Genomic DNA, 12,500 nt, shown 5'->3' on the forward strand with positions numbered 1-12,500 from the left:
TTCCATTTGCCTTTGGGTGGCATGCGGAAACTCCGGGCCAACAATCCCACTTCTTTTACAGTCTAGTCCATAATCCATCATATTTATTTTGGAGACGGCGGACAAAGAAATGTAAGAGGATGAGAGCTTAAGCATGTGTGCATATATGTGCAAGAGTGTCTCCCCATAGTTTGTCACAGACCAGAGCCTAAGTGAACAGGGTGTTCAAATGTAGTATTCAGTTTGTAAAGGCCAACCGTACAGATGCTCAGTGTGTGAAAAGGGACACTATGCATGTACATGCCTGTGGAGCTCATCCATGTAAGGTGGGGATCCTGATTGCCTCAGGATCTCCTCTTGCATAGAGGAACTGTATGTATGTATGTACGTACGTAGAACTCCTCACGAGAGGATGGAGGAGGATGTGGCCACAGGGTGCAGGAGGTGGATTGCCTGAACTCTGCTTATGTCACTTCCAGCTGCAAAGGTCAAGTATTTTAGAGCAGGTTGCTTAGTCCAACCATTTCCATTCTTCTTAAGAATTCAGCCTTAGCAATAACTTGCTTGCATGGTAGCCCCATTTTTATTTTTATTTTTTACAAAGCTTCAGTGGTATGGGAGGAGGAGAATTGGTCTGACATTTATTCCATGAAGAAGATTAATTTCATAGCTACTCTGTAAAAACACCATGTACAAAGTATTGCAGGTTGGAGTGCTCTCCTTTAGGGTTCCAGCCAGCCAGCTATTTCCTCTTCACCCCATTCCAGTTCTTTCCCACTCCTCTAGCCTCGTTTCCATCCCTGTCTGCCCCAAAGTCAGTTAAGCTGCCCAAAGCAAGCTCAGTCCTCATTGAACTATGTAGCCCCAGCCCAAAAATGCCTTGAGTCTGCTGGCACTTCCCTCTTGTCTGTTGCTGGTGTGAATTTCAGTACATAAGGATCCACTTATGAGGTTACTGTTAGTCTATGCAACAACTATAACTATAACTACAACAACTATAACAGCTGCAACTACTACAACAATTACAGCAGCAGCAGCAGCTACATGTAAGATGCTGCTACAAGTAAGATTATCCATTCCATTTTAACATGGACTGGTCTTTTACGTGGAACAAAGTCATTATGAGAAAGGTTTTATAGTTTTCTCTCTCTCTTTCACATTAACAAATCATCACAGAATAGAACTGGATAAGCAAAGCAAATTCTGTGGGAAATGAGGAAAAGATTGAGAGAACAAATTTGACATAAAGGCAGCTACTTTGGGGAGCCAGAAAAGTGCTTTGAGGATTTTGCTAAATAGTGTGGCTAGGCAAGGAAATCATTGCTTGGAGATTATACACACACACACACACACACACACACACACTTAGCAATTCTGAATTCACTTCATGAAGCCAAAAAGATTTTTAACTTGAGCGATACAGAGGTGAAACGCAGAAAGACTGTTACTCATCACTTGCCACATACATTCCTCCCTCATGTAACATTCAAGCAAAGCCTGAAAGGAAAGATAACCCTTATGCTGAGCTCTGAAGGTCAGTCGACTCGGACTCTGGCAGAGTAATGTGGGGAATTGCAGAGCCAGGAGCCCTCGGCTTCTTGAGCTATAGTATGAGGAACAGACTGCGGCTGGGAGGAAAAATGTCCTATTGAATTCACTTTCCAAGACAGGGTCAGCAGATATTACATCTATTGTCAGCTTTATAGAGTCTATTGCACTTTTCTATGTACAAAGGAAGCAGAAACTCCCAAGGGTAAGCTACCTGACTAAACGTCCTATTCAGTGAGCCAGAGAAGGCTGTTTTCTGTATCAGAGATCTATTGCATTTGGATGGTGGTGGTAATAAACTGCCATAATTCCTCTCAGGCGTAAGTCTTTATAGAGATAATTCACACTGAGTCTTCTTGGATTTTGCCACAGTAAGGATTTTCTTATTTGACATTTGAAGCAAGATTTCTGTGGTATCAGAAGATACTAGCACTTGTATCTGAGAATAAAGTTTGCCTCTTCATTGTGCCTCCTATTTTAGACCCTTTGTTTACTGATACCCATGGAAGTCTATCCATGTATGAAGAAAAGTAGCTACAGTGGCTGTGTTTGGATGGGATCATAACCATGGGTTATTGTGATGGGAATGAATTTATGCATGCCGCAGGCTCACACAAGCCTTGTCTCCATCCAGTATAGATGAGCGGGGGCAAGAAGACACTTTTCTATTAATTTTAGATTATCCAAACCTGACAATGTGTGGTTAATTTTAACTACAAGGTGAAACAAGACACATCAAACCATGGATTATAAAGCTGTCTTGTTTCAACAAACCAAAGTTAAAGTTAATCAAAGTCTAGGATTAGGATATGACACTAAACTGTGTAGTTAACCTAAAAAGAGATGTAGAAGCTTCCAATCTGATCCTGGTCACCATGCCAGAGAAGGAGGGAAGGATAAGCCTTGCACAGGGTTTGCTGACACTGTTATGAACAGCTGAGGTGCAGAGGAGTGGGGGAGATGTCAATCCTGCTCAATTTGGGTGCATGGGAGAGTTCCCAAACTCAGCCCTAAGCAGGTTGGAAACTGCTTCCTTGAGACTTCATAGCACCGAATCATCTGATGTCATTGTGATGCCAGGTGACTGACAGGTGGGCAGCCCTGCCCACTTGCTAAATTTGACTCATGATAAGGATCTGGCCCATGGAGCCAACAAGGTTCCCCACTGCACTGCTTTGGAACTAACAGTTTATCATTACTTCCAAATGCAGTATACTAAGCTCCTGAGGGCCAGACACTTATTTTTCAAAATATTAAAATCAAGATTCTTAATATTCTGCCCATAGTCTAGGAATGCAAAAAAAAAGGTACATCGGAGCCTGATCATGGCATTTTAAATGTGGACACAATACATTTTTGCCTACAACACGGTCATTGCCTTGATAATCTCCCCAGCACTATAGTCTTAAGCTTATGTACTTACAAGTAAATATTAGCAAAATCAATCAGAACATACTTTCATATAAAAATGTTTAGGTGTAAATAGCAAAACTGTAAGTGGTAAGACATTTAAGGAGAAGTAACCTATGTGAGAGAAAAACCCGAATATATTGTGCAGTTATTAACTACTGGTGTTGTTTATAATTAGCACCTTATCTGTGTAAGGTATTTGTAGAAGCATACAAGAGTGACAACTGAGCTTTACTTTTAAGTACCATTAATCATCTGTCTATTCCACCAGTCCTGTAATGGGAACAAGTATAGCCTGATAAATGAATGATAATTGCCCAGTGCATTCACAGAAATGCCAAACTTTGCAAATAAATATGCTGATTACTGCTATATAATAATTAGTTTATTTGCCAACTTTCAGAATGTTGACTAAGTAAATAGTATATTCTCTTAGTCATCACCATACAGACTTATATTTGTAGAAAGTAAGCACAAACTCTTCATATTAGCTATAGGTGTCAATATTTTTTTTTAAAATCTGACTACAGCTGAGGGCTACTTCACACTACATTTTTTTACATATCAATTCCGTGTAGGAGCAATTGGGTGCTCTGTCATGTGTGAACAATCCACATGCTTATCTCTGCTGAGTGTAACACATAGTGGGAAGATGCAGTAAGCCAGAGTAACCTATGTGAATAACTATATAAGCGCGTGTGTACCAGTATTTAATATACTTTATCGGCTTGCACACATTCCCTAACAGTGAAGTAATATCTTTGAAGGAAATGATCAAAAGTGGCAAGAACCATGGTAAACAGAGAGACACGTTTGCTAAGGTTCTGAAGGAAAGAGCTGGCCAAGGTCTAATGGAGAGCTGGCAATCACTTGACTAAGGCCCAGATCATGTAAGGTGCAGAATTTGTACTGGCATTGTTGAAATTACCGAAGTTGTATGGGAAGTTGCCTCCAACAAACAGCTAACCACATGGAACTGCCTCTGCACTGTTGTGTTTCAAGCAGCAATCACACTGCTATTAGCACATCTAAATTAAATTGGGTCTAATCCAGGAATACTCAGTTTGTGAACAACTGCTGAAGTGGCTGGTTGGGTGAGAACACGTCTAATGGAATTGAGAAGGCCTTGCAAATGCACAGCAGACAGCTGTTTGGTTACAAACCTATTCAAGGGACCTGTTGGACTTTTATCATTCTTTTTTATGTACAAAAATGAGCCCAACAGAGTAGTCATGACTTTCATTGACAAACCATGTAACATTATCATGTGGATTGTCACTCCACTATGTGACCCCTGAAGAATTGTTATAAGTAATATCATAGCATAATGTTTTGTTATTGCAGCAAGTGGACCCTTCTGAAGTAAACTGGTACTAGAAAATATAATTAATTATCAGTCTGTGAGTGCTTAGAAAAAGATACTCCGAGTATTAGGATCCAACATGCAAATGACACCAGACTGGGATAGGAAGCCAATGCTGCTGAAGATTGGGGATTCAAGAATACTTTAACAGATTGGAAAACTGGGCCAAGACTAACAACATGAATTTCAACAGGGACAAATCTGAGGTTCTACATTTACGCAGGAAGAACTAGTTGCACCAATATAAGATGGGGAACACCTGGCTTACTAGTACTACATGTGAAAAAGATATACAGATGTCATGATAGACCATGAGTCAACTGCGTGATGCAACAACAACAACAAAAAGCAAATGCTATTCTAGACTGCATCAACAAAAGTACAGTGGTGCCCCGCTAGACGAATGCCTCGCTAGACGAATGCCTCGCTAGACGAAAGGCATTCGCTAGCGGAAGGCTGCCCTGCAAGACGAAATTGTCAATGGGGCTGCCTCGCAAGACGGAAAAAACCGCTATTTACATTGGCGCTTTGCTAGACGAAAAAAATCGCTAGACGAAGATACTCGCAGAACGAATTATTTTCGTCTAGCAAGGCACCACTGTATAAGGTCCCGCTTTATGTTGCCTTGATCAGACCACGCCTGGAATACTGTCCCCACTTCTGGGCACCAGAATTTAAAAAGGATATTTGTTCTAACAGCGTTTGGGAAAACTGACTGGACCTGAGGGATAGCTCAGTTAGTAGAGCATGAGACTCTTAATTTCAGGATCGTGGGTTTGAGAGCCATATTGGTTGAAAGATTCCTGTATTGCAGAGCACCTGACTAGATGCCCCTAGTGGTATCTTCCAACTCTACAAATCTGTGATTCTGCTTTTAATGGAAGGGCTGGTGCTGAACTGTTTTTATTGTAACTACTTGTATGGTTTTAACTGGGGTGTGTGTGTGTGTGTGTGTGTGTGTAGATAGATAGGCAGATATAGTTATAATTCTATCAATTTTTAATTATTTTTTCTACATTGGTAGCTTTTAAAAAAAATATGTAAGCCACCTTAAGTCCCTGTCAGGGATAAAGGCACGGTATAAATAATACCATGGATCACTGCCTTGTCATGGCGAAGGCGCTTGAATAACTCAGGGAAGCTATGAGCTATGCCATGCAGGGCCACCCAAGATGGACAGGTCATAGTGGAGAGTTTAGACTAAATGTGATCCACCTGGAGGAGGAACCAGCAAGCCACTCCAGTATCCCTGCCAAGAAAACTCCATGGACAAAGACAACAGGCATATAAAAGTTATGACGCTGGAAGATGAGCCCCTCAGGTCAGAAGGTGTCCAACATGCTACTGAGGAAGAGCGGAGGACAAGTACAAGTAGATTCAGAGCTGATGAAGCGGCTGGGCCAAAGCCGAAAGGTCGCTCAGTTGCGGATATGCCTGGAAGCGAAAGGAAAGTCCAATGCTGTAAAGAAAAATATTGCATAGGAACCTGGAATGTAAGAACCATGAACCTTGGAAAGCTGGATGTGGTCAAAAATGAGATGGCAAGAATAAACCTTGACATCCTGGGCATCAGCATCAGTGAACTAAAATGAACGGGAATGGGTGAATTCAGTTTGGATGACTATCATATCTACTACTGTGGGCAAGAATCCTGTAAAAGAAATGGAGTGGCCCTCATAGTCAACAAAATAGTGGCAAAAGCTGTAATGGGATGCAATCTCAAAAATGATAGAATGATCTTGATACGAATCCAAGGCAGTCCTTTTAACATCACAGTAATCCAAGTTTATGCACCAACTTCCAGTGCTGAAGAAACTGAAATTGACCAATTCTATGAAGACTTACAACACCTTCTAGAAATGACACTAAAGAAGGATGTTCTTCTCATTATAGGGGATTGGAATGCTAAAGTAGGGAGTCAAGAGATAAAAGGAACAACTGGCAAGTTTGGCCTTGGAGTTGAAAATGAAGCAGGGCAAAGGCTAATAGAGTTCTGTCAAGAGAACAAGCTGGTCATCACAAACACTTTTCCAACAACACAAGAGACGACTCTACACATGGACATCACCAGATGGGCAGCATCGAAATCAGATTATATTCTCTGCAGCCAAAGATGGAGAAACTCTATACAGTCAGCAAAAACAAGACCTGGAGCTGACTGTGGCTCAGACCACCAGCTTCTTATAGCAAAATTCCAGCTTAAACTGAAGAAAGTAGGAAAAACCACTGGGCCAGTAAGATACAATCTAAATCAAATCCCTTATGAATACACAGTGGAAGTGAGGAACAGGTTGAAGGATTTAGATTTGTTGGATAGAGTGCCTGAAGAACTATGGGTGGAGGCTCGTAACAATATACAGGAGGCAGCAACGAAAACCAGCCCAATGAAAAGGAAATGCAAGAAAGCAAAGTGGCTGTCCAATGAGGCCTTACGAATTAAAAGGCGCCTGCTTCTTGGGAGAAAAGCAATGGAAAACCTAGACAGCATCTTAAAAAGCAGGGACATCACCTTGCCGACAAAGGTCCGTATTGTTAAAGCTATGGTTTTCCCAGTAGTGATGTATGGAAGTAAGAGCTGGACTATAAAGAAGACTGATCACCAAAGAATTTATGCTTTTGAATTATGGTGCTGGAGGAGACTCTTGAGAGTCCCATGGACTGCAAAAAGATCAAACTTATCCATCCTTAAAGAAATCAGCCCTGAGTGCTCACTGGAAGGACAGATCCTGAAGCTGAGGCTCCAATACTTTGGCCACCTCATGAGAAGAGAAGACTCCCTAGAAAAGACCCTGATGTTGGGAAAGATGGAGGGCACAAGGAGAAGGGGATGACAGAGGATGAGATGGTTGGACAGTGTTCTCGAAGCGACTAGCACGAGTTTGGCCAAACTGCGGGAGGCAGTGAAAGATAGGCATGCCTGGCGTGCTCTGGTCCATGGGGTCACGAAGAGTCGGACACGAATGAACGACTGAACAACAACAACAACAACAACAACAACAAATAATAATAATAATAATAATAATAATAATAATAATAATAATAATAACAACAACAACAAATAAATAAACTAAAGATATATTACTTCTTATACAATAGGTTGCATTACGTTGCAAGAAAGGAGAGTGAACAGCAGGATCCAGATAAATCAGTAAGGGCATTAGCAGAGAGACCAATGCAAATTTGAGGAATTGCCCTTTAGAAATCAACTTACAGATACAGCTTTAGGAATTTAGTGACTTAACCAAGCAGGTGATTTTTTTAGTCTGGGTTCCTATAAGTCTTGATTTTGAGGCTTAGGTGCTAATTTGCAGCAAGGATATTTTTTATTTCATACTGTGGTCCTTTTCTTAAGTATCCATGAGATTGGATTTACAAGTACGCCTAAAGCCTGTTGCCATTTTGAATGATATTAATGATCCAGATTGATTTTTTTTCTTTCAGCTAAAGTGGATCAGTCGTTTGACAGGCATGATAAGAAATGGCTCCTTATTTACATCAACATTAAGCAGAAGAAAAATCTATTGTATAACTCTGCAAAGCGCCAGAATGTATATGAGTGCTACTTTATTTTTACAAAGGATCAGTGTCTCAGGCAGAATATGTCAGGCAACATAAGCACTAAATGACAGCATTACTCATTTTGAAATGTCCATGTAGTTCAGGGGGATTGAACCATAACCCAATATCATGCAGAGATCAAATTACCTGGTAGAGGAAGTGCTTGGTAGGGATCTCCTCATTGCTCCTGGACTCATGCTATAGTATGAGGAACTTTCCAAATCTGAGAGTGAGAAATTAGGCCCTGTTCCGGCAGCTATCGGTGCTGGGAAAACAAAGGAAAGGAAGTAGGTAAGTGGTGTGGAAAAGGAATAATTACATTTCAAACATTCACTTTCACCTTAATGACCTACCAGCATGTAGGTAGTAAGGTATGAGTTAATTGGCACTGTAATCAGAAAGATTAAAAGTTCATTATGCAACTTTATGATTAAGGTCTTCTTTGAAGGTCTTTTACTGATGGTAAAGTCTGATTTTGCACCATCATGTATTTCAATGGCTTCAGAAACTGTAGGAATGCTGCTTCTTCTTAGATCTGTTTTCTCATGTCTGGCATTACTGAGCACCTTAGCAATGTTCTCCCAAGCATTTCTCAATGTTTGCTGTCCTGTGCAAATGATAAGATCTTCCTTTGTTACATTTTTCTCTCAACTTTTTTACAAATGTGTGTAATGAACTAGTTTCTCACAAAGATATTATGAACTCCTTTTTCTGCAGTGTAAAGACAGAAGGTCATGAATCTCTTGCCATCACTAATATGGATCTGGTATCATCCACCTAAGAAGCTGCTAAAGGCCTTTCTAAAAAAAAAATATTACGCAATAAATATGCAGCTGTTACTTGGTGGTTGCGGGGGATCCAAATACTTCTCTCACCTGTTGTAAACAAATAGCAACCCCCCAACAACAATTATTATTTTTTGCTGCCATTATATGAACAGCTAGTGCAATAGAGAAACTGTAGAATCCTGTAATCCTGAACTCAGACTAGAATGAAGGGGAAGAAACACTTCAATCTTGACATGAGTTCGGGTTAACAGGCAGAGAGGCAGCAGCTTCATCCTCTGCAATTCAGCAACTGCCTCCATGTGCTAGGAGGAATCACCAGGCAATCCCCAGCCAGGCAATAGACAGACAAGGCCAGGATGAGCCAGTTGTTGTTACCACAGTTCACCCTCAACAGTAACTTTATGTATATTTTCTGTGCCAGTTATGGATTGATCTGGGAGAAAAACAGACAGCTCCTCTCCTCCCTTTCCAGGGGATCCAGGAGTCAGTTAACTGCTTCATGACATCCTGTGGCATAAAATCAGAGCCATTCCCAAGAATTTATTACATTACAGTAGACCATATATCAGTTTTCAAAGTGTTATTTTATTTAAATCTCCATTTCCTCTAGGAGTTGAAAGCAATGTATGCAATCTCCCCATTTTTATCTTCGCTACCAGTGAGGTAGGTTAGGGTAAGATGCAATGATTGGCTCAAGCCCATCAAGTCAGCAATGGGTGTGAGTGGGTGCCATATACTTGTTTACCCAGCGTGCAAAATGTCTTGGGCCACTGAACGGAGGCAAGTCATGTTGGATGTAATACCCAAACCATAGTTAGGGCATTAGATCTAAGCCAGATTCCCAATTTTGGTTTCAAGGGCAAGTGGAAACTATAGTTTGCTAATTTGGATCTAACAATGACCTAAGGTCTGCCAAACAAGGAAATCAGGGTTTGAAACAGAGTACACAAGGAAGCCAGGTGGAGGAAGCATGCAAGCCCAAGAATAGCCAAAACCATGGTTTGACACTGTATGAAGCAACTCACTGTCTGTATAAATGATCTGCCTATGTGAATGAGCCATTACAGATTAAACTACCGTATGCATAAAGAATGGTGAAATATCAATATACTTCATTTCTCATACATCTAATACATTCGGCAAGTGGTAAGCAATCAAGGTTGATTTACATGTTCCTTTAGTGTGTCCATGGCCAACAAGGTCCATCTCTGTAGATAATTGAGAAGAACTGGTTGCAGGGCCATCTTTAGCATATGCACCACTGGGGTGCAACGATCCGCCCAGTGCCCCCAAATTTAGTTTAGCCACCCCCAATTTTTTTAAGGGGTGCTAACTCAAAGTTGTTGAGCTTTTTCTGAGGGGAGGAGCCAAAGTGTTGACCTTTTTTGGGGAGGAAAATCGCTCACCTGTAAACGACGCAGCAGAAATAACTGCTTTTGTTTCCTGACTCTTCAGGAATATTTGATGCTACGGAGTAACAGAGCGACGGAGGAGGGGGGCGGGGACATTTGGTGCCCCCCAGAATTCGGTGCTTAGGTGCCCCGCACCCCTGGGTAAAGACGGCCCTGACTGGTTGCCTCCTCTACAACAGTGACCAGGGCAGGAAACCCGGTGTCCTGTCAATGTTCTGAACTACAATTCCCATCATCCCTGATGAATGGCCACATGGGCTGGACTGATGGGAGTTACAGAACAGTATAGCTGGAGTACATCAGGTTGCCAACCACCGTCTCTGTGCAATGCCACTTTAGCTGCATAAGCGCAAATGTCTGTTTGCAGTGCTAGGATTAAAGCGATGCTATAAACATAACATTGCCTTATAGCAAGTCCATCCAGCCCCGTTGACAGAGTTTACTGGCAGAGGCTTTCTGGGGTCTCGGGCAGAGGTCCTTTCCAGCATTTACCAACCGAGAGCTTTCCACATGTACAGTATGCAATATGCTAAACTGCAATCTTCAGCTGAGGAGCAACTATGTACTTAGTGTTTTATGGACTGCAGCTGAAGTACAAGAATAATGGGCAATACAAAGAACAAAATCCTCACACAGCTTACTCATGTAAACTATGGCATACTCTCAGCAGTGGTTTAAAGATAGCCACTGAACTGAGATGCATTGATAGCAATGCATTTTTAAAAGCACAGGATGGAAGGAGCACAATGATATTAAAATGGGAGCCAGCCTTTAATGATCTTTGAAAGAAATTAACTTGGGAAATAATTTACAAGAACACTCTAAACTCATTTGCTGTCTTCCTTTAACTACAATATGCTTCCTGTGCAATGGGTGAATGAAACTTTAAAAAAAACCCAACCATTGTAAAATTAACTCATTTTATCAATTTGTGCTGTCTGCTAGAGTTTCCTGACAGCAGAGACAAGAGGCTGTAAAACTGATGAATTTGCATGGAAAAAGAAACCAGTGTAAGTAATTTGTGTAAAAGGTAACACGGACATGGACTGCTATAATTCAGACACCCTGCGGATAGCAAACTGCTGCAGTGTGAGCAGTTATGGGTTAGAAAAATGACCACACTGCAGTCAGTCTGACTTGAATGGAAATCAATCATAAAGGTACACTCTGCAGCATCCACTCTACAGTTTTAGCAGTCTTGGCCAAACTTATTTGTGCTTTAAAAAGCCTTTGCTTGATAAATTTTCATTCACACAAGACCTATGGAAGTCCAAACTGAAAGGTTAATAATGTCTTTTCGAAGCAGGTATATAGAAATCTTGCTCCCAAGCCACTATATTTATTAAACAGGATTATTGAAGACAGAAAGTGTGTGTGGGAGTGATACACAGCCCAAGTCTATGCATGTGTACTCAGAAGTAAGTCCTACTATATTCCTATTGTATTACTTTATTAATTTACTCCAATCAGCATCTGTTTCTCTGTGTTCTCATTTTAAATCTAATTGTTCCTCATGAAGGAAAATACTTTTGGAGATGTACAGATATCAAGGCAGGCAGGCAGGCAGGCAGAGAAATAGGACTGCATGGGTCTTAGGCCAAATACCATGTGAGAAAGAGTAAGGACATGATAGCGAATAGCAACTCATGCCATAGGTAATATCTGTATTTGTTACTTTATTACATTTATGACAATTATATTTGTATCCCACCCTTCCTCCAAGGAGCTCAAGGTGGTGTACATAGTTCTCCACCCCATTTTTTCCTCACAACAATCCTGTGAGCTAGTCTAGGCTGAGGGTGAGTGACTAACCGAAGGTCATCCATTGAGTTTCATGTGGGAGTGGGTCCTAGTCCAACACTCTTAACACTACACCGTAACTTACTTGGAACTTAAGCACTTAAGTGCAACTTTTATTACACAGTACTAGACTCTTTTTGAAGAGATAGATGGGATTGACCATTTTTTCAATTGGCTTGTCTGGTTTTTCAGTTTTGGGGTTGTTTTCAGAAATAACAATAATAGTATTAATTCTATCCCAACCTTCCCCGCATAGGAGTCCAGGATGCAAACACCAAAGTGGTAAAAGATAACAACAAACAACAACACCCATACAGCATATGCAATGGTCAGGGTTTATGGGAGTTGTAGCCCAACAACACTTGGAGAGGACACAGGTTTTCTACTACTGCCCCCAGATGAACATAACCTTTTCTAGGGGTTCTGTCCTTTCCTCCTCTGCAAGACTCCAGTCTTGACCCCACCAGGCTCCAACCATGGGCTGAAAGAGTCACAGCTTCCCTTAAGAAACCCTGGAAAATCAGGATAGAAAATTCTTCATTTGTAGGTTCCTAAGCACCTCACTTAATTTTTGTGGTAAAAGACACATAACTTGCTTCATACTGTAGCATATGTGGAGAAGGTAAGACTTCTGAAAGCAAA

At 41.1% G+C, this 12,500-nt stretch overlaps 1 protein-coding gene across 10 annotated transcripts in view; it reads right to left on the minus strand.

Moving 5' to 3' along the window:
- NFIA (nuclear factor I A) overlaps window positions 1-12,500 on the minus strand; it is a 398,911-nt gene that overhangs the window by 73,977 nt on the left and 312,434 nt on the right. For all 10 annotated transcript variants that reach the window (XM_033151951.1, XM_033151947.1, XM_033151946.1 and 7 more), the window contains exon 5: window positions 8,006-8,123. In XM_033151951.1, coding sequence (XP_033007842.1) covers window positions 8,006-8,123 — 118 coding nt within the window. The remainder of the gene's footprint in view (window positions 1-8,005; window positions 8,124-12,500) is intronic.

The sequence above is a fragment of the Lacerta agilis genome, chromosome 6 (genome assembly GCF_009819535.1).
Source record: "Lacerta agilis isolate rLacAgi1 chromosome 6, rLacAgi1.pri, whole genome shotgun sequence".
NCBI classification, from domain to species: Eukaryota; Metazoa; Chordata; class Lepidosauria; order Squamata; family Lacertidae; genus Lacerta; species Lacerta agilis.